At 42.5% G+C, this 23,905-nt stretch overlaps 1 protein-coding gene across 3 annotated transcripts in view; it reads right to left on the reverse strand.

The window, feature by feature from the left end:
• Nucleotides 1-16,352, reverse strand: part of trpc4b (transient receptor potential cation channel, subfamily C, member 4b) — a 78,461-nt gene extending 62,109 nt beyond the window's left edge. For all 3 annotated transcript variants that reach the window (XM_034168409.1, XM_034168408.1, XM_034168407.1), the window contains exons 1-2: nucleotides 16,250-16,352; nucleotides 4,364-4,761 (exon numbers count right to left, since the gene is read on the reverse strand). In XM_034168409.1, coding sequence (XP_034024300.1) covers nucleotides 4,364-4,741 — 378 coding nt within the window. In that variant the 5' untranslated portion in view covers nucleotides 4,742-4,761; nucleotides 16,250-16,352. The remainder of the gene's footprint in view (nucleotides 1-4,363; nucleotides 4,762-16,249) is intronic.
• Nucleotides 16,353-23,905: the final 7,553 nt, after the last annotated feature.

The following is a 23,905-nucleotide window of genomic DNA, read 5'->3' on the forward strand; positions in this document are numbered from 1 at the left end:
CTACTTAGCTGACCTAATTAAACCCTACGTACTGGCCCGAGCTCTGCGTTCTCAGGGTGCAGGACTACTTTGTGTCCCTAGGGTGAATAAAAAGTCTGTGGGTCACAGAGCTTTGTCTTGTCATGCCCCTGTTCTGTGGAATGATCTCCCTGCATCAATAAAACAGTCAGATTCTGTAGAGATTTTCAAATCCAGACTTAAGATGCACTTATTTACCGGCAAAATATACTGTATATTCGTGTTGTGAATTGATTTGTCAATTGTGTTGGTAGCATGGTCCAAGCAGAGGATCACCCCTTTGAGTCTGGTCTGCTTGAGGTTTCTTCCTCAAGTCATCAGAGGGTGTTTTTCCTTACCACTGTCGCATGTGTGCTTGCTATAGGAGTTGTTAAGCTTAGACCAGACCTGGGCAAACTGCGGCCCGGGGGCCACATGCGGCCCTTTGCATGTCTCTGTCCGGCCCTCATGAGGTCTGTCATTATTATTACATATATTAAAAATGTCAAGCTTGTGTGTTGCAAATCATTAGAGAGGCTTATTTAGGTATATTTAAATATTTACATATTATTACAAGAATAAAAATTACCCATAAAAGCTATTAAATAGGTAATTATTTGTAAAATTTGTAATGGAGACAGCCGAGTTATCGATGGTGTGGCCCTCGGACATAATTCAGGTTCCCTATGTGGCCCCTTGTAAAAATTAATTGCCCACCCCTGGCTAAGACCTTACTTGTGTGAAGCGCCTTGAGGCAACTTTGTTGTGATTTGGCACTATATAAATTAAATAAATTAAATTAGTTAGTCTGAAGGTTCAGGTCAATAAATTAATTTGGCTGCGGTGCAATGCACACTCTGATTTGGCTGATTACTGGTCAGATATTTTCCCATATCCTGACTGGTCACCATGACAGTCGGTCGGCAAGGCATATTTTAGATTAGAAAAACCAAGTGAGACATGAATGTACTCCATAAATATCTAAACAGCATTGGAAAAACACACAGATTGAAAGAATACCAGCTAACGACTGGACTATCTGTTAGCAAGTTCTTCATGGAGCTGAGGAAAGCGAACGAGGCCAACACTGTCAGCAGCATATTCAGGCGCTACTGCAAGTTTGTGTGTTTATATGTATAACAGCCATATAATAAACAAATTATTAACCTGGTTTGCTCGGTCTGTACAGGGATATCAGACCTCTGTGTTTTTTGCAGTGTACATTCATGTCCGACTTGGTTGTTCTAACACGAAGTCTGATATTTCCCCGTGCAGACAGAGCAAACGAGGTTAATAATCCTTTAATATTTTGATGCCAGGTTTCAACAAGCTGCACTATTAGCTGTATACTTACATGTGCTTTTTGTTTTATAAAAAAAAAAAAAAGATGTTTCTTTCATCCATGATGCAAGAGTGAATGAGTGAATGTTAAAAAAAAACACGTCACTTTGTTTTTAACTTTGCTGGTTATAAAGATGCACCGTACAATGTAAATGTCATACACAATATTCCATATTTAAGACTTTGGCATTTAATTCAAATGGCAATTATCCATCCTTCATGGGTGACTATGTGAACTGCCATTTTTTGGCTTAATTTAAGTAAATACACACACAGACTACTGAACCTTCAGACTAGTGAACCTTCGGACTCGTGAACCCTTCCCCAGAAGTACTTCTAAAACTGCAGTCGGTGTTATCCTGAGGGCACTTGTGATGCAAAGGCATGCCACTCTTTGAACCTGAGTCAGCATAACCCTCGCAGCATAACTTAGTATGGGTCTTACCACCGAACTGTAGATCCATCTCTTCACACTGGGACTAACCCCATCTTCGTCCGACAGTATGACAGCACTGTTGTCTGAGAATTGCTTTGACATTTCTCAGTTATGCATCTCTTCCAGTTAAGTTTGTTATCTAAACAGACACAAAAGAAGTTAACCGACTCAGATAGTTTTAGCTAGATGCCGCCCAATTTTGGTAGAAATAGACCGAATTTGGACTTATTTGTGAAGAGAACCATAACTGTTTTGTTTGGATTCTCAGACAAACTTTTGGACACAAACCACTTCTCTACTACCATGAAAGCATTCTGCATGGGTTCCGAAAACAGTCCTCAAACAGAATCCCTCAAAAAACATAGCTAAATCTTCTGCATACCCTTGGGTGTACAGTCTGAGATTATTTAACATAGTGAGAGGGCTGTCCACAACAAGTAACCAGCAAAGAGGAGGGATAACCCTTCCTTGAGGACACCAGCACTTCACGGCCATCGTCACTGTACAGTCACCAAGTAAAGTTGTTGCTCTTCTACATTGAAGCATGGCAGCAATCCATCTGGTGACAGACAGTCCTGTTCACATGTTTGGATTGCAGAGCTACTTTGATAGAATCAACCAATACGTAATCAAATGCTCCCAGAATATTGAGAAAACAACCTAATCCGTACTGTCGATGAGATAGGGCTCTCTCAAGTCTCATAACAAGATCCTGCAGGTCAGTCTTTGTGGAGAGCCCTGCTTGATATGCATGTTGCCTTACATTGAGTGGTGACCATTTAAGGACAACATCTCTGACATATCTATCAATCTCTCCAAAACCTTCGAAAGGAATAATGTGAGACTGATAGGTCTAAATGCTTTGGCTTCTTTGTAGGAAGGATTGCTTGGCTTGGGTAGAAAAATCACCCTGGCTAGTCTCCTCAATTTCAGAACATAGCCATTAGCCAGACACGCCTGATACATCTTAGTTATAGTATTGATTAGCACATCCAAGCCCTTCTGTAGAAGAGCGGGAATATCCTATCAATTCCACTAATTTTGTGTGGGCCAAACAAATTGATTGCCCATTCCACTCCAGTTTCATTAACTCCTAATAGTTGAGGTTAGAATTTTGTTAAGATGAAAGTGAAGGTTATGGCCCATGTGGTCTCTCCAATTAGCCACAGCCACTTTTATCTATTTTTTGAGGGGTCTCCTCATCGCAGGTGAAATGGTTGGCCAGTGTTGTCAGTCACACCATGCTTTCTGAAAATTATGTAACATTCTGGCAATGTGTCCTTTGTGAGTGTTCACGGGTTCAAATGCTTTGTTCTTTCACTCTCATGCTGAGACACGATGCAACATGACACTCCATCCCAAATAACAACCATGTTTTGAGTAATAGGACAGAAATCCCAGAAAGGAAAGGAAAACAGGTAAAAATCATTTAAGACATACCACTGACCAAAAATATATGTCAGATAAGTGGACTGGAAAGGTTTCACAATTGCCAGGCTGAACATAGATATGTAAATCAAACTGACACAAATTTGAAAAGCTCCTAGCCTTTCACCCAGCTGTTTTCACATCTGAAAGTTTTGTAACATTCTATATACATTTGGTTAGTTTGATTTCACATTGCATTCACACTAAAGAACTTTTTATGACATCATCATCTGTGTAGGCTGGGTTTCCCTACTGTATACTTGACAATGATTGGTTAGTACATGTGCATGCATCTTATGTTGGCTTGTTGTCAGTTTGGAGGATAGTTTCAATTGAATGCAGAAATATGAACTGAACAAATTTATTTTGTTGCAACTACACTATGGTTTTATGGTATTTTTAATCATAACAGTGTGTGATGGCACTTGCGATCAACCGAAAAAAAAATCCAACTTTTACTGCCTGCCACAGTGATGAGGATAAAATGCATGTTCTTTTACTTTTAACAGGGAGAAAAGATGGACAGCAAGAGACAGACTGTTTCAATGTAGAAATCACCCCATTTTAATCAAGTAAATGTGAATAATGTGTGATATTGAAGGTATAGAGAGAGGAATGAAGGTATAACCTCACAAATTTTGAAATGTTATGCAACTGTCAGAGACAGTTTTAATATAACAATGTGACACCTTTATTAGGCTAAGTGGTTGAAGATGAGTGTGTGTGTGTGTGTGTGTGTGTGTGTGTGTGTGTGTGTGTGTGTGTGTGTGTGTGTGTGTGTGTGTGTGTGTGTGTGTGTGTGTGTGTGTGCAAAATATATAATTCAAATATTGCCCGATTTGTCTACTTCTTCTACTGTTCAATGGGTGTCAAAATTTGTCTCAACTTTCAGTAATTTGTCCAAATGATCCAAAAAGTGTTTTCACCCTGCAAACAAACAAGGCCATGGTTCAGTTTAATCTGGGCCCTGGCTACATCTTTTGATCAGACCAAATTTTTTGACCTTTGGTCCAGACCATGGTTTGAAGCAGTTTTCACATCTACTATTGTGATTCGCCCCAAACTGAAAAGTCCAAAGTTCTGGACCAAATGAGGTAGGTGTGAAATCACCCTCAATGTACTAAACAGATCCTAATTGTTCCTGTAGAGGGTCCACAGTACCTGATTCTCTCCACGTGGCTTCTTATGGTTGAGCAAAAGTTCCACAGCTCCCACCACCTCTTTGCGGATGGCGTGCAGCAGAGCATCCCCGACATGCACTTCATAGCTGAGGAGTAGCTCGATAATCTCCAGGTTCTCATTTTCGATGGCAATAAGCAGAGCGGTACGTCCCAGGGGGTCAATACAGTTGATGTTGATCCTGAAGTAGATTTCAGCTTCCTCCAGAGCTTCTTTCACACCGGCATAGTCGCCCTTCTCTACAGCCCCCAGGTAGGCCTTCTCCAGGGCAGAGAGCTCAGACTCAGCCCGGACAATCCGTAGAGGGATGCGGTCTCTATAGGAAGAGTTGTCTGTTTTCCTGTAGTACAGCTGTGACATTTTGGCTACAGCATCGCAGACTAAACAGACAAGACAGTTGACATCATCTGTCACTGTGATCATGAGGTTGTGGACACAATGAGGACAGTAAACCATACATGCAGTGGTGGGCACAGATAACCAAAAAATTAACTTCGATAACAGATAATAAGATAACTGAAAAGTTATCTTTGATAAAGATACACCGATAAACCACCCAAAAATGTATCGGAAGTTACAGATAATCGATAACCAATAAATCCCGGTGTTGTCTATGGGACATTTGCAGTTACTAAAGAGCTGAAATTGATTTTTAACAATTGCTTTTGAAAGCATCAAAAGCTGTAAAACACCTAAAGAATACGCAAGAATGTTTGACCATGCTGCCCCCTGCAGGAAGCAGCACAGACAAATCCTGAGAGCACCCACGAAATTAACTCTTTACTAATCATACTCATTTTTCTTTCAACATTCTGCTCCTGTTGGAAGCTCTTGTTTACAACAGCGCTCCCACCACAGAGACACACCAAGAGCAGCCATAAAACCTGGTCTCTATAAATTTCAACACTCCGGTCAGGCGGAGGTCTTGAAAAATAAAGTCATACTAACTTATGGTTTTTTGAAAATACTGATAGAATAACCCCATTAATGTCAATTCTGTCATTTGTACAAAGTTAAAATATAACATATCTTTTTTAATGTTGAATAAGGCACTAATTCTGAGGTTTTGTAACAAACACAGACCGCAAAGCATTCTTGGTAAAAGTGCTAAACAGTGATTGGTTCAGTAATCCATTATGTAAACCAACACGTTAATGTGACGTGTGTCGTGTTGGTTTAAAGATAAATGTGCTTTTGTAAAATATTCCATTTTTATTTGTAAAAACAGGCATTTTTACGGAGCCCTGGAAGTGTCATCGCAATTGCATGTTTTAAAACTTTTATGATATTGTAAAATGTGCACTCAATATTAGTAAGTAAGTAAATTTATTTATATAGTGCCTTTCACAGGCATAAGGCCATGTACACACGTTGTCGGGTATTTGTAAAACCGAATATCTTACCCTTTCAGTTTGGGGAAAAACTTCATCCACACTACGTCGTTTAAAAAAAAATCCATCCACATCGAACCGTATAAATGTGTTGTAATTAGTCTGCCAAACCTTTGGGTGGCGGTACTGATTAAAATTCTATCCAGTCAGAAGCCTTATTCTCTTGTCGTCACTTCCACAAAAACTAAAAACATGGCGCCAACCTCGTTCGTGTGGACCGATAAGGAGTCGGAATTACTTCTAACCATAGTTCTAGAATACAAAGTTAACATATATGCACACAAAAAGCGCCTGGACAATGGACAATACCAACACTGTGAGAGCAGCCATGTACCCAGACGTTTAATACTGCCATGAACACTCCTGGCCAGTAGATGGCAGTAGCGGCCTTGAAAAAATGTCAAACAAAATTCCAGATAATCTGTGTCTGCTACATTTAAGATGCATGGAATTTAACAAACGCAAATACACTAACGTCTATAAACCCAGAGAATATATTCACGAGAGTTTTAGGCACTAGAGTTTAATGCTGTTATCTGTGGACCCTGAATAGAGTGTCTGAAATGCAATTGTCGTGTCGTGAACGTCTGAGATTACCTTATGCTACCCATAATGCATTGCTGCCTGGCACAGCATGTAAATGTTTCGTTTACTTTAAAACGAAACGTTTTAAAGTAACCACGTTTTAAACTTTAAAACGTGGTTTCTGATTGCAGAGGGTAGAACAACATGCCTATTAGGAAACTATTAACAGGTAGGTCTCTACAGCTTTAACAGTTTTAAAAATGTTTTTCACTGTTCAGCTTCGTTTAGTACGTTATTGGTCTAAAAGTTATCGGACAGTAATTCATTAGAAGATAATTAGTCTGATGATGGTTTTTAAATTTATCTAAAAAGATAATCCGAGAATGAAAACGTTATCTTTGATAATTAGCTGTTATCGGATTATCGGAAGTGTGCCCACCACTGCATACATGTCACAATATTTTTAAACCACTTTAAATGGTCAAACTGCATAAAAGTGAAAGGGGTCATATTATACTCATACATACATACATACGAGGTCTGTTAGAAAACTATCCGACCTTTTTATTTTTTTAAAAAACTATATGGATTTGAATCATGTGCGCTTGCATCAGCCAAGCTTGAACCTTCGTGCGCATGCGTGAGTTTTTTCACGCCTGTCGGTTGCATCATTCACCTGTGGGCAGGCTTTGAGTGAGCACTGGTCCACCCCCCGCGTCGGATTTTCTTTGTCAGGAAAATGGCTGAGCGATTGGAGCAGCGCTGAATCAAATTTTTCCAGAAACTGTGAGAGACAGCCAGGTTGAAACCATTCAGAAGATTCAGACGGCTTTTGGTGAAGATACTCTGGGCGTCACACAGATTAAGGATCATTACAACCGGATTAAAGACGGCCCACAGCGCCGCAGGGCGCGCCGCGCTCCGAGCGGCCATTGACAGGCTGAAACGACCAGATCATTTCCAAAGTGAAGGCTGTGTTGATCCGGGACATCATCTGACTACCAGAGAAATTGTGGAAGAGTTGGACATCAGCACTTTTGCGGCACATTCCACTGTTACAGGAGATTTTGTAATGAAAGACATGCAGAGGAATTCGCGCGTCGGGACAGAGCCGCTCATGACGCACAACAAAAAGCACGTCCATGTTGGAAACCATTCGGAAGATTCAGACAGCTTTCGGTGGCTTTTCAGTCGAGTGAGTATCCGAGAAATTGTGTAACAGCTGGGCATGTCACAACTTGTCCTGTGAGACTTCCAACACGGACGTGCTTTTTGTTGTTACAGGAGATTTTGTAATGAAAGACATGCGGAGGAATTCGTGCATCGGGATGGAGCCGCTCATGGCGCACGTCAGAGAATAATATCCAATAGCAGTGCTGCCTTCAGCTCAAGTTCTGTCACAATTGTGGCACATTATCTCCTGAAAATAATGTATTCAGACTTTTTGTACTGTAAAAAATACATCCGTGTGTCCAGGCAGTCTGTAAAAACAGTGTGTCACAGCAGCAGTAACCCAGAACCTGTGACACTAACAGCGCATCACCACACTTTAGGTTCCAAAATCTGACAGATTCTAAAAAAGTTAAGAGTTTCAGGTGAAGTACGCCATCTCCTCTGTAAATCTGAGCCATCACGTTCAAATAAAAGCTCTGAAGCTTTGTTATTAGACATAACTGTCTGTTGGCCATCTGGATGTTTCTGCTTTCCTAATATACGTCACACACTGAGAAATGATGAGAATTGCCTAGTAAGACGTTTTCCAGAAAGCATCCGTTAACTCACTCAGGGAGAGCAATAAAAAACATCAGAGACCACCAAGTATTACCACCAATTATTAGCAATCATGAATACTTTGATGTTGTGTTGCTAACTGGGACATTAAAAAATGTGCAACATGTCCTGTAAGTGTCTACTAAATGCATTCTGGACTGTAAGATGCAGTTATTTTACTAGTTTTGCTGATCCTGTGACTTTGAAGCAACATTTGCATGATGAAAACTTCATCATCATCTATAGCTACCATTTACACTCATGACAAGCTGCTCCTGTATACTGATGTGAATGAGGTACTCGGTTCAAATCAAGCCAGGTTCAAATCCCTGTTTTGCCAGAAAATCACAAAGGGCCTTACGCAAGGCCCTTTATCCCCAAACTGCTCCTGATGTGTGTATTTTTCCTAATTTTTGGAATTCCTGAACAATGATCTGGCAACTTCCTCCCGGACGGACTGCTGGCTTGAATGACACTCTTCTATAAGGTTGGAATCGTTGGAATTGTTTCTCCCATTTCTGCCAAACACTTTTTTTTTGTTTGTTTTTTAAGTGCAACTGCTGTGAATTTTAGCTAAGTAGCTTCTTAGTTCAGTTGAGTTAGATATTATGAGCACCGCAGATAAGGTTAGAGTCAGGTCGGCTAGCACGTCCATTAGCATTAGCTTAGCAATGCCGGCTAAACATGATGGCTTTTGGACTGTTGTCAGAAGTCACGTAGGGCTTGGTGTCCTGTTGAAGCACCCAGATCACAGTTGCCACTACACTGAACCATTTTTAGCCTTAGACATGCCTTTTGTTAACTTTCCATGTCCACTGGTGACTTCTACCACTATCTGCAAGCCAAAATGCTGGGCGTTAGTGATAGGGGATTCTATCACCTTACACATGCCAGCTGACATTAAATGTATTTGTGGGGCCGCTCACCTTAGGGTGTTGATGGTGCATAAAGGCACAAAGCCAAAGGAACATGACACTAGATATAACCACATTGTTATTCACGTTGGTGCCAATGACATTAAGATGAGACACTAAGAGGTCACAAAAAATGGACATAGAAGGATTTGTGACCTTGCCAGAAAGATATGCTGGTCCCCTCCCCTCCTGGGATAATGATGAGGTATTTAGCAGACTCACATCATTGAATAGGTGGCTGGTGCAATTTTGTAAGCAGCAAGGCTTTAGTTTTATTGATAACTGGCCTTTTTTTTTGGAGTCACCGTGGCTTGCTGATGCTGCACGGCCTTCACCACACCGTGGAAGGCACTGCCACCTTATCTGCGAACATAGATAGGAGGGTAACATTAGGACATTACAGCAGGCCATGGAGCAGGTGATTAGAGACCCTGTAGGGCTTACCACTAATGTGGAAATTTAATCCATAACCAAAGTAGGGAAAATAGTGGAGAAAATCCATTATGGTGATAGTGCAGTTTATGTTGCAAGGAGGGAATTTCGTCAGGTTGAGACTGTGGCCTGTTTCCACAGACATGTCCATAAAGAGCATAGATGGAGATGTTTTGCAAACCTAATATCCATTACTACATTGGATGACATTAAAATTAAGGATGCCCTACTGGCTGTTCCTGCAACATTACATATTTTGTCTGCTACCTACAACCCACATGGAACTTCTTAAACCAAACCTAATATTATGCATCTTATATATGCTAGTCTGGAACCACCCCAAATACAAATAGTCCAACTGTCAACCCCACTGAGGCTACTAGTTTGGGTCTCATTAACATTAACGATCTAATTATGGAACACCACTTATATATGATTAGTTTATGTGAAACCTTGCTTAAACTTACTACAGTCCTCCCCTTAAATGAAGCCTGCCCACCAGTGTACACATTTAGTCATGTCCCTTGTGATATAAAGCAAGGTGGGGTGGTTGCTCTAATTTAAAAATCTGGGGTTAGTTTACTTGCTGTTGGGGGTCTAAAATATAATTTGTTTGAACATCTGACTCTCCACTCTTCCCAGGATACTACATACAGACAAGGTCAGAAGAATAAGAATAAAAAAATCAACCATGCTATTTTGTCACCGTATATAGTCCCCCAGGCCCATATTCTGAATTCTTAGCAGTGGTGGGCAGAGTAGACCAAAAAGTTAGCTTCAATAGCAGCTAATCTGCTAACTGAAAATTGAACTTTTATAACGCTAAACCAATAACCTAGAACAAATTTGGAGCAGAAGTTACAGCTAACTGCAAACCTTAAGTACTGACTCAGTACACTGTTAGCTACTGATAAGCCAGTTCAGAGTTTAAGCACTGCTGCAGTTTCTGAGTAAAATCAAAAGCAAATACAAATCCCAAATAAATGAGACAGAGCATCTGTCTTTATGCACTCTGCCCATGTCATTTACCTTTTACATACTACAGCACAGACCGTGGGCAGGGGACATGAAATGCAAGACACTTTTCACTCATGGTTTCACACTTATAAACAACTAATTTTGGACAATTTATCGACAGTAACGGTAATGCTGTCATTTTTACAAATTGAAAATTTTGCACGTCTTTAAAAGTACTGCGCTAATTCTGAAGGTTTGAGCCTTAACAGACAGACATGCCAAAAGGCATTATAGGAAAAATGAGTCTCCTTCACTGGTTGGTTGCTTTATTTATTTGTAAAAAAAACAACACACAAATTACTGCAGCCGGCCTGTTGTGCTCTCTTCAGCTGGGGGACGACTGAACTCATAGTTGTCTGACTTGCAAAACACGCAACAGGTAGGGACTAACATGTATGATTTTAACCATTTTATTCACTATGCCAGCAAAAAATGTTAGCAGACTGAAAGTTAGCGGAACTAACTTTAGCAGAAGTAGTCCACCAATGGTTTTTAAAATTAGCTGAAAAGCTAATCTGCTAACACAAAAGTTAGCTTCGCTAATTAGCAGTTAGCGGATAAGCGGAACTGTGCCCACCACTGATTCTTAGATGAATTTGGTGAGTTTCTCTCTAACTTGGCAACCCATGCACATAACATTCTGACTGTTGTTGACTTCAACATTCATATAAATAAGCCTTCTGACCCAGTCTGGACCCAGTTATGGATGTAGTAGCATCCCAGCAATGCATTCAGGGTTCGACACACATTAGTAGAAATGCCCTGGATTTGGTCCTCATGCGTGGTATCACTGTCACAAATATTGACATCATGCCTCTTGCATCGGTGGTCTCCAATCACTCACTTATTAAGTTTACAGTCTCTATTTCAATTTCAATTTATTTTCATTTATATAGCGCCAAATCACACAAAAAATTGTCTCAATGCGCTTCACACAAGTAGGTCTAACCTTACCAATCCCCAGAGCAAGCACACAGCCGACAGTGGTAAGGAAAAACTCCCTCTGATGATTTGAGGAAGAAACCTCAAGCAGACCAAACTCAAAGAGGCGGCCCTCTGCTTGGGCCATGTTACCGACACAATTTACAAAACAAATATACAGGAAATGTTGCCGGTGCACAGGACAGGAGGGTTGCAGAAGTAGACACCACTGCCATCTCTGGATGGAGCCGCACCTCAAACAGAGAGAAACAATAGAATCAGGCATCAGAAAGACAACAAATACAGTATAATTTATCAGCATTAAGCAACAAGAAAAACAGAAGAAATACTAAGCTGATTGCCCGCCACTAGCCGTAAGCTTTACTAAAAAACCCAGACTTTAGATAACGTTGGCCCACTCCTTTCTCCAAATAGAATTAATTTAAAACGGTAAAATGGATAGTTACATACTATGCCAGTATGCTAGCCATACAAAAGGGAAATTAAGTGCTTCTTAAGTCTGGACTTGAGAGTCTCTACAGAATCTGACTGATTTATTGATGCAGGGAGATCATTCCACAGAACAGGAGCACGATAAGAGAAAGCTCTGTGACCCACATCCTTTTTATTCACCCTAGGGACACAAAGTAGTCCTGCACCCTAAAAACGCAGAGCCCGGGCCGGTACGTAGGGTTTAATTAGGTCAGCTAAGTAGGGAGGTGCCAGTCTGTGAACAATTTTAGAGGTTAGTAGCAGAACCTTAAAATCTGATCTCACAGGGACAGGAAGCCAGTGAAGAGATGCCAAAATGGGTGGAATGTGGTCAATCTTTCTGCTTCCTGTCAAAAGTCTGGCAGCAGCATTTTGAACCAATTGGAGAGACCTAATGCTGGACTGCGGTAAACCAGAAAATAGAACATTGCAGTAGTCCAGTCTAGAAGAGATTCTTCTCTTTGTCTCTCTGTCCAAGGTACAAATGATGTCGCATGGGATTACAGGATTGACGGATGCAAACCAAAAGGGAGGGGCCGGACTGATCGTGAGATACAAGATGTGACACAGGTGCTGCATGCTGCAGTCTGTGTTCAGGGGTGACCCTGTCATGGGGGCAGGCCCATTAATGGCATGAGGAATGCTGGGTGACTCCTGCCTGTGGTGCTGACGCTTGCATGGACTTCTCATCTTTTTTATATTATTATGTTGTTTGATTTCCTGTTTTCTGTTTCTTCAGCTTTGTAAAACTTTGCAAACCCTTGTAATTGTTAGAATGGCCAAAGCAGTGGGTCACTCCTTTGAGTCTGGTCTGCTTGAGGTTTCTTCCTCAGTATCATCAGAGGGAGTTTTTCCTTAGGGCCCCGTCACACTAGACCACAAATGCTGTATGAATCACACGAATTGGAAAAACAATTAGAATTCGAGCTGCGTTCATACAGATGGGACAGACATTCGTACAGCCGCATACAAATACCCAGAATGTGATCTGAAGCCAGTACAAATGATTCACCCAGATTGAGCATGTAATCACACATCCATCATCAGTCCACCTCGTGTCAGAGGATTCATCTGTATTATGTTAACATGGCTGTTAGAACCCATCCAGATGTCCACAATGCACGTCAATGCATCACGGGGACGCGCTGGCTTGCTGTGCCACATGGTGTATTCCGTTTGATTGCGCAATGTTCATGTCTAGTGCACATGATGATTGTGTGCCACAGACTTTGCACATTACAATATTTCCTTTGTGCACTGACAGGATGTGTGGGGGGTTAGCTCATTGGGGGCACAATCAAGATGTGTCTACGTGATTAGACTCCTCCCAAAGCTGGTGGGCTGCCATTTTGAATCACCCCAGACAGCGAATGGATCCGGGCCCAATGTAGTCCACCATCTGGTACCAATCCTGAAAACAGATCCAGTCCAGACAATTTTTGGACCCTGGCCCAAATCCAGCACAGCTCCACTTTACAGTTCTGGAACAGATCTAGACCAGATCTAAACTGGATCTGCAAAAGACCAACCGTTTACAGCCCATATCTGGCACGGATCTGGGACAGATGTGGTCTGCATCATGGCACCGTAGCAAGAACATGGGGTTAGCATAACGGTAAGCAGTTTTATCTCCACTCGGCAGAAACTATCCATTAGCGGTGATAAACTCAGGGCGATCACGATTACAGAGTACACACTAAGACCCCCCCATGATGAAATCCACGCATCCCACGGATTCACTGAGTTTTCACAGCCCTGAGTTTATCACCGCTAATGGATAGTTTCTGCTGAGTGCAGATAAAACTGCTTATCGTTATGCTAACCTCATGTTCCTGCCACGTTGCCATGATGCGGACCACATCTGTCCCAGATACGGGCTGTAAATTGTTGCTCCGTTGCGGATCCGGTTCAGATCTGATCCAGATTTGTTCCAGAACTGTAAAGTGAAGCTGTGCCGGATCTGGGCCAGGGTGCAAAAATTGTCTGGACCTGATCCGTTTTCAGGAATGGTACCAGATGTTGGACTACATCCGGCCCGGATCCATTTGCTGTCTGGGACACAGCAGTATGACTGCAGTACCAATATTCCCCAGTTCAAATGTAGCATGATTGTAGTGTGCCTGTTCTCTCCATTCGTGCTGGCCTAACAATTTGGTGTATTTCCCTAAGTGCCACAGGAATGCTGTTTGATGAATTCAAATACAGCTCGAATGGAGCACGAATTGCACAAGTTTCATTCGAATGTCAATTGGTACGGCATTCGTGCTGCAAGTCGAATGCAGTTCGACTGCAAGTCGACTTGCATGAGTGACTTTGGAATGTCCATTCCTACGGCAGTATGAATGCAGTACATTTCCCAGCACGAACAACATACAAATGTGCTGACTGCTGTAGGAATGCTGTACGAGGCGTTGGATTGCAGCTCAAATGCAGCATGAATTACACAAATGTTCAAATGACGATTCCTATAGCAGTTGTGCAATTCATGCTCTAGTGTAACGGAGGTATTACCACTGTCACTTGTGTGGTTGCTCTAGGGGTTGGTGAAGTTAGACCTTACTTGTATGAAGCACCTTGAGGTAGCTTTTGTTGTGATTTGGTTTTGTATAAACGGAATAAATTATAAGTTACTGAGCGTATTGCATGGCAGCACCCTGACATAGGTGTGTGACTGTGTGAATGGGTGAATACTAGGCATCATTGTAAAGCACTTTGAGCTTCTGATTCAGATGGAAAAGTGCAATATAAATAAAGTCCATTTTCCATAAATACAGTCCATTTATTATGATCCACACTCCAGCGCAGAAGTTGGCAGTATTGCACCATTAAGCTGGATACCAACTGCCATAAAAGATGATCTGAACTCTTTATTTCCCTCTTCATGACACATTTTTGGAAAGATGTGATTAATACTTAAGGGTCACATGTAGTCCAGAAAACAATGTACTTGACTTCTGGGACCAAACCAAAGGATGATGGGTGTGACCAATCTGTCACCACAACCAACAAACACAGAGACCATCAAAAATACAGGACAGCATTGTTGAATTTACTTGTAGTTAGGTGGGTTAGGGTCACAAAGTGGCCTGATATTTAAAAGTGCCACACTTGGTATATGGATTTCATGGATGATAATGAACAACTTTTCCCTGGGTTTTCCCGGGTCAAGCTGGCATTTGTGGCAGATGGGTTTTATGGCCAAAAATCCAAAATGCTCACCATGCAAACATTGATAAACAGAAAAAATGGTCATAACTTTGCTAATAATACACATCGGGACATGTTTTTGATACCAAGGAATCTTATGGCACACAAAAATTCAAAATGGCCTCCTTTTTGACAGAAAATCCAATATGGCCACCATAGGAACATTGAAAGATAGAAAAAGGTCCATAACTTTGCTAATATTAAGCATAGGAATGTGGGGGTTTTTTTTTGGGCTCTTTTCCCATGTTTTGATACTAAAAAATATTATGGGTCAGACAAAAATTCAGGATGGGTGTGGTATTGAACATACAGTATACGTATATCAAAAGGAAGACATCCATTGCTCTATGTTTTATCTGCTGCAGATGCTCAAAGCACTTTGCACTTTGGGGATGAAAGACCTTGCACAAGGGCTCCTCTCCTGTTTTATTAAGAAATGAACTTAAAAAATAAAACACTAAAATCAACTTGTTTCTATGCCTGTTGCGTGAGGTTGAAAGCAGCCACTGATGGCCACGCCCGCCTCTAAACAAAGTGGGGAGATGAGTAATGTAATGGCTAAACAATACTTTTCTCTCCCACAGTATGGATGGGATTGTCTGACAGAGCACAGACCTGTTTTGTGGGTGTATAAGACATGAACAAACAGGAGTTCAAATAAGGGCTTCTGTGACATATGTAACCACTATCTAAAACAAGCTGGTTAAGACTTTTTTTTTTTTTTTTTTTTGCAGCATGAGAACATCTACAAGCTGTATCACAAAAATGCAAGACTTTGAGGATGTTTAACTTGAAGCCCAAAAAAAAAAAAAAAAAAAAACACCATTTAACTGTCAAAGCTAGACAACAATATATTTGGAATATGGCCCCTTTAATTAAAAATCAGATTCTCTCAATGGTATTGATTCATAGACATAAATGTATTTATATGTCAGTCAATAATGTAGAAGTACTTTTATTAAATGTGTCCATGAAAATACATTCTCGACCAATGTCATATTTGCAATTCACAAACATTACCTTTGATGGGTTGATAAATTAATTAATTTTCACAGTTCATGAATAGAAAGTCAAACATCAGCAATGAAAAGAATTATTGCCTATTTCTGTTAGAAAAGCAATGTAATTAACTTAGTCATATGAAATCAGACATGTTCGCTTAAAATAATCACAAGGAAAAGAATGAAAATAAACTTTACCGTCGTCCTGTTGCTCTGTAGATGTGATTTATGCACAAACCAGCAGCAGTCAGATGGAAAATCACATGCTTTCATCTTCGTTGTATCACCACAATCTCTCTCTCTCTCGCTCTCCCTCTCTCTCTCTCTCTCACAGCAGTAACAAATGTTCTCTGCACAAAACCCCCAATCAGCATCCTGCCATTTATTTGTTGAAGAAAGAAAGAAACAAGCAAACAACCCTATAATCCATTCAGTGAATCTGTCATAATGGTCAAAATATTCACCTATGTAGTAATTAAATTTGCCATTACAGTAAAAAACAACATTATGTACATTTCTCTAGTTAAAAATGTCACGATACACAACAATAAAAACTTGAGTGAGACTGTTATTTTATTTTCAAAGTTAATAAGTAAAGCAACTGTTTTAACCCATCTTGTTGTTTTCAGTGTTGTGTGTCTGTCGGACCATCAGTCTGTGTGTGAACAGAGCAGCTCAAAATGTTTTGACCAACTGATGTGGTCGCACATCTGTTGGATCCTGCAACAGTGTCTCCTGTATGGACAGGGAAAGAAACTTGACAGCCACATTAAGCGATTTCAAGTAATCTGACATACGAGGTCTATTAGAAAAGTATCCGACCTTATTATTTTTTTCAAAAACCATATGGATTTGAATCGTGTGATTGCGTCAGACAAGCTTGAACCCTCATGCGCATGCGTAAGTTTCTCCACGCCTGTCGGTTGCGTCATTCGCCTGTGAGCAGGCTTTGAGTGAGGAGTGGTCCAGCCCCCTCGTCGGATTTTCATTGCCAGGAAATGGCGGAATGATTTGGGCTTTTTTTCCATCAGAATTTTTTCAGAAACTGTTAGAGACTGGCAGCTGGAAACCATTAGAAAAATTTATCTGGCTTTCGGTGAAAATGTTACAGGCTTGGTAGAGAATAAGGAGTGTTACTGTCGCTTTAAGGATGGCCCCCAGTGGCTGTGGGGTGCGCCACGCTCCGAAGCCGCCATAAACAGGCTGAATGACCATTTAATTTCTAAACGGATGGCTGTCTTGATCCGTGACTATCGTGTGCCATTTCTCTGGTTATCACAAGAGCTGGACATCAACCATTTTCCGGCAGATTTCACTTTTAACAAGAGCTTTTGTCATGGAAAGCCGAGCGGAGGCTTCGCGCGTCACGATGGATTCGCTACTGGGGCGAGACAAAACCACCTCCGTTTTGGTCTCACAGGACGGCTTTGAGATGGCGTTCAGACAGCTGTCGGTGGTTTTTCCATCGAGTGATTATCTGAGAAATTGTGGATGTGCCTGGACATGCCAGAACATGTCCCGTGAGGCTTCATCACGGCGTTGCTGTGCGCCATGCGGCACAGCCGCGACGCGCGAAGCCTCCTCTCCTCTTTCCATGACAAAAACTCCTGTAACAGTGGAATGTGCCGTTCATTTCCAAACTGGACGCTGTGTTTTATCTGGGACGTCGTCTGACTAGCAAAGGAATTGTGAAAAGACGTAGACGTCAGCACTTTTTCGGCACATTGAGACAGACGTGCGGAGGAATTCCGCGCGTCGCGGTGGTGCCACATGGCACAAAGCAACGCTGTGATGAAGCCTCATGGGACATGTTCTGGCATGTCCAGGCACATCCACAATTTCTCAGATAATCACTTGATGGAAAAACCACCGACAGCTGTCTGAACGCCATCTCAAAGCCGTCCTGTGAGACCAAAACGGAGGTGGTTTTGTCTCGCTCCAGTAGCGAATCCATCGTGACGCGCGAAGCCTCCGCTCGGCTTTCCATGACAAAATTTCTTGTTAAAAGTGAAATCTGCCGGAAAATGGTTGATGTCCAGCTCTTGTGATAACCAGAGAAATGGCACACGATAGTCACGGATCCAGACAGCCATCCGTTTAGAAATGAAATGGTCGTTCAGCCTGTCGATGGCGGCTTTGGAGCACGGCGCGCCCCACAGCCGCTGGGGGCCGTCCTTAAAGCGACAGTAACACTCCTTATTCTCTACCAAGCCCGTAACATTTTCACCAAAAGCCAGATAAATTTTTCTAATGGTTTCCAGCTGCCAGTCTCTAACAGTTTCTGAAAAAATTCTGATGGAAAAAAAGCCCAAATCATTCCGCCATTTCCTGGCAATGAAAATCCGACGAGGGGGCTGGACCACTCCTGACTCAAAGCTTGCTCACAGGCGAAAGACGCAATCGACAGGTGTGGAAAAACTCACGCATGCACACGAGGGTTCAAGCTTGTCTGACGCAATCACACGTGATTCACATCCATATGGTTTTTGAAAAAAATAATAAGGTTGGATACTTATTTAATAGACCTCGTACAACCCTAATTCCAATGAAGTTGGGGACATTGTGTAAAATGTAAATAAAAACAGAATACGATTTGCAAATCCTCTTCAACCTATATTCAATTTAATACACCACAAAGATGAGATATTTAATGTTCAAACCGACAGATTATTGTTTTGTGCAAATATTTGCTCATTTTGAAATGGATGCCTGCAACACGTTTCACAAAACCTGGGACAGTAAATGGAAATGGTAAATGGACTGCATTTATATAGCACTTTTCCATCTGCATCAGATGCTCAAAGTGCTTTACAAATAATGCCTCACATTCACCCCGATGTGAGGGTGCTGCCATACAAGGTGCCCACTACACACCGGGAGCAATAGGGGATTAAAGACCTTGCCCAAGGGCCCTTAGTGATTTTCCAGTGAGGCTGGGATGTGAACCGAGGCTCTTCTGGTCTCAAGCCCAACGCCTTAACCACTAGACCATCACCTCCCACACAGTGGTATGTTTACCACTGTGTTACATCACCTTTCCTTCTAATAACACTCAATAAGCGTTTGGGAACTGAGGACACTAATTGTTGAAGCTTTGTATGTGGAATTCTTTTCCATTCTTGCTTGATGTACGACTTCAGTTGTTCAACAGTCCGGGATCTCCGTTGTCGTATTTTGCACTTCATAATGTGCCACACATTTTCAGTGGCTGACAGGTCTGGACTGCAGCCAGGCCAGTCTAGTACTCACGCTCTTTTACTACGAAGCCACGCTGTTGTAACACGTGCAGAATGTGGCTTGGCATTGTCTTGCTAAAATAAGCAGGGATGTCCCTGAAAAAGACATTGCTTGGATGGCAGCATGTGTTGCTCCAAAACCTGGATGTACCTATCAGCATTGATGGTGCGATCACAGATGTGTAAGCTGCCCATGCCATGGACACTAACACACCCCCATACCATCACAGAGGCTGGCTTTTGAATTTTGCGCTGGTAACAATCTGGATGGTCTTTTTACTCTTTTGTCCGGAGGACACGATGTCCATGATTTCCAAAAACAATTTGAAATGTGGACTCATCAGACCACAGCACGCTTTTCCACTTTGCGTCTGTCCATTTCAAATGAGCTCGGGCCCAGAGAAGGTGGCGGTGTTTCTGGATGTTGTTGATGTATGGCTTTCGCTTTGCATGGTAGAGTTTTAACTTCCACTTGTAGATGTAGTGACGAACTGTGTTAACTGACAATGGTTTTCTGAAGTGTTCCTGAGCCCACGCGGTAAGATCCTTTACACAATGATGTCAGTTTTTAATGCAGTGTCGCCAGAGGGATCAAAGGTCACGGGCCTTCAATGTTGGTTTTCGGCCTTGTTGTTTATGTGTAGAAACTTCTCCAGATTCTCTGAATCTTCTGATTATATTATGGACTGTAGATGATAGAATCCCTAAATTCCTTGCAATTGAACATTGAGAAACATTGTTCTTAAACTGTTGCACTATTTTTTCACGCAGTTGTTCACAAAGTGGTGATCCTCGCCCCATCTTTGATTGTGAATGGCTGACCCTTTTGGGGATGCTCCTTTTACACCCAGTCATGACACTCACAGTTAGTGTCCTCAATTCCCAAACACTTATTGAGTGTTGTTAGAAGGAAAGTTTATCAGTTTGAACATTAAATATCTTGTCTTGTGAGAGGCCAGCTCCTGCGGCTGACGCAGACGAAAGCAGCAGGACCTGATGGGATGCCCCGAAGCTGCTGAGGACCTGTGCAGATGAGCTCTGTGAGATCTTCAGCCACATCTTCAACATGAGCCTCAGCCTGGGGGTGGTCCCCACACTGTGGAAGACCTCCTGTGTGGTCCCGGTTCCAAAAACACCACACGCCAAGGAACCGGCCCACTACACACTAGTTGCCCTGACCTCCCACCTCATGAAGACCATGGAACGGCTCCTCCTGTCTCACCTCTGCACCATGGTGAGTGACACCCTGGACCCACTGCAGTTCACCTACAGGCCCAACATCGGGGTAGATGACGCTGTCATATACCTACTGCAGCGAGTGCCCACCCACCTGGAGACCGGTGGGAGCGCTGCAAGAGTCATGTTCTTTGATTTCTCCAGTGCTTTCAACACCATCAGACTGGCACTGCTGCGGGGGAAGCTGGGAGACTCAGGTGTGGATCGACACCTCGCCGCCTGGACCATCAACTAACTACCTCACTGACCGCCTGCAGTACGTGTGGCTGCACGGCTGTCAGTCTGAGGTGGTAAGGTGCAGAACCAGGGCCCCCCAGGGCACCGTCCTCTCGCCTTTCTTCTTTACCCTCTACACCTCAGACTTCACCTACAACACGGACAGCTGCCACCTCCAGAAGTTCTCTGATGACTCCGCCATTGTGGGTTACATGTCTGAGGGGAACGAGCTGGAGTACCAGTCGGTCATCACAGACTTCGTGGACTGGTGTGAGAGCAACCACTTGTGTCTCAACACCAGTAAGATGAAGGAGGTGGTGATCGACATCAAGAGGAAACCACCACCTCACCCACCGGTGAACATCCAGGGGGAGGACATAGAGACTAGGGATGGGTATCGAGAACCGGTTCCTTTCGGGTATCGTTAAGAAATGATTCGATCCACCGACATCAGTAAGCTTTGTGCTTAACGATTCTGTTATCAGTCCTTCAGAGTGGCCATTGTTTTGGGGGGTGTTTGTCAGGAAAATGATCATTTCTCTACATTGATTACAGACCCTGCAGCGGGTCCGTAATCAACTTTTCTGCAGCGCGGCTTTGCTCTGAACATGGAACCAATCGAAGCAGTGGTTCGCAGATTGAAGCAATGCTTCGATCTATTGCTTTGTTTATTCTTTCTTTCATTCGCTTAATTTTCCCCCGCTAAAACCCTAAAGAGCATACATCTGTGAGTATTAATTACCTTTTCTATGTTAAACCGACCTGTTATGGTCTTCTGAAACAGTTGATAGATGTATTTTATAACTTAAAAACGGGAGCGATGCTAACGCATTAGCATGTCTATGGCATTTTCAATGTTAAAAGTTAGCATTAAGCAGTTGCAGCTGTCATCACGTTTGGGTGCATTTGTTTTCAAATTGTAATATTTCTTAAATTTATTTTTGTTTATACGAGGTCTGTTAGAAAAGTATCGGACCTTTTTATTTTTTTCAAAAACCATATGGATTTGAATCACTTGTGATTGCATCAGCCAAGCTTGAACCTTCGTGCGCATGCGTGAGTTTTTTCACGCCTGTCGGTTGCGTCATTCGCCTGTGAGCAGGCTTTGTGTGAGCAGTGGTCCACCCCTCTCATTGGATTTTTATTGCGAATAAATGTCTGAACGATTTGGAGCTTTGCTGCATCAATTTTTTTCCAGAAACTGTGAGAGACCTCCAGGTGGACACCATTCGGAAAATTCAGATGGCTTTCAGGGACGATTTTATGGGGATTACACAGATTAAGGAGTGCTCCAGCCAGTTTAAAGACCGCCCACAGCGGCTGAGAGCACGGCGCACTCTAAGCACCGATCGACAGGCTGAATCAACCAGATCATTTCCAACGTGAAGGCTTTGTTGATCCGGGACGTCGTCTGACTTACACAAAAATGGCAGGAGACGTGGACATCAGTACTTTTTCGGCACATTCCACTGTTACAGGAGTTTTCTTCATGGAAAGAGAAGTGGAGGGATGGGCCACGGAGCCGTTCATGGCGCGGCACAAAACCACCTCCGTGTTGGTCTCACAGGACGGCTTTGAGATGGCTTTCAGACGGCTTTCAGTGGTTTTTCAGTCATGTGACTATCCGAGAAATTGTGGATGAGCCTGGACATGCCAGAACATGTCCTGTGAGGCTTCATCACGACATTGCTTTGCGCCATGCGGCACTGCCGCGATGCGCGGAATTCCTCCGCACGTCTGTCACAATGTGCCGAAAAAGTGCTGTCTTCCGCAATTCCTGTGCTAGTCAGAAGACGTCCCGGATAAAACACAGCGTCCAGTTTGGAAATGAATGGCACATTTCACTGTTACAGGAGTTTTTGTCATGGAAAGAGGAGTGGCGGAATTCCGCGCGTTGCAGTGGTGCCGCATGGCGCAAAGCAACGCCGTGATGAAGCCTCACAGGACATGTTCTGGCATGTCCAGGTTCATCCACAATTTCTTGGATAGTCACACGACTGAAAAACGGCCGAAAGCCGTGTGAAAGCCATCTCAAAGCCGTCCTGTGAGACCAACACGGAGGTGGTTTTGTGCCGCGCCATGAACGGCTCCATGGCGCATCCCTCCGCTTCTCTTTCCATGAAAAAAACTCCTGTAACAGTGGAATGTACTGAAAAAGTGCTGATGTCCACGTCTCCTGCCATTTTTGTGTAAGTCAGACGACGTCCCGGATCAACAAAGCCTTCACGTTGGAAATGATCTGGTTGATTCAGCCTGTCGATCGGCGCTCGGCGTGCGCCACACTCTCAGCAGCTGTGGGCGGTCTTTAAACCGGCTGGAGCACTCCTTAATCTGTGTAATCCCCATAAAATCGTCCCTGAAAGACATCTGAATTTTCCGAATGGTGTCCACCTGGAGGTCTCTCACAGTTTCTGGAAAAAATTGATGCAGCAAAGCTCCAAATCGTTCAGACATTTATTCGCAATAAAAATCCGACGAGAGGGGTGGACCACTGCTCACACAAAGCCTGCTCACAGGCGAATGACGCAACCGACAGGCATGAAAAAACTCACGCATGCGCACGAAGGTTCAAGCTTGGCTGATGCAATCACACGTGATTCAAATCCATATGGTTTTTGAAAAAAATTAAAAGGTCGGATACTTTTCTAACAGACCTCGTATATTAATAATCTAATGATTATTATATACAATATATACTTATTATATACAATTTTAGAGAAAGAGACAAAAAGAACCTGAATAGAAACACAACAGAAAATATAAAAGCAACTAACAATGAACATACATAAATACATACAAACATACAGAAATAAATAAGAGTTTCCTGTGAACATCTAGTGATTCTTACACCTCCATTTCATCCCTGTCTTATTTAAGTTTAATGACAGTTTGTTTTGGTCGAACCATATTTTCAGTGTGTTAATTTCTTCAGTGATTTCCTCCAGAACTATCTGCCAAACTAGAAAACTGCTGCATCCTTGTAAGAGCAGAATACTACTGGAATGAATTTGAATAAGGAAAATTGTTTTTTTTTTCTCACCTAAATGGATGCTGCACTCACTCCAGTTTATCGTCTGGTATAGTCCCAGACTGCATTTCAGAGCTTCTAGAATTGAAACATTTTCGTGCAGGTGGTGTTGGGGGGTAATTTTGGGTTTCAGCTTTT

Source organism: Thalassophryne amazonica, chromosome 4 (genome assembly GCF_902500255.1).
Source record: "Thalassophryne amazonica chromosome 4, fThaAma1.1, whole genome shotgun sequence".
NCBI classification, from domain to species: domain Eukaryota; kingdom Metazoa; phylum Chordata; class Actinopteri; order Batrachoidiformes; family Batrachoididae; genus Thalassophryne; species Thalassophryne amazonica.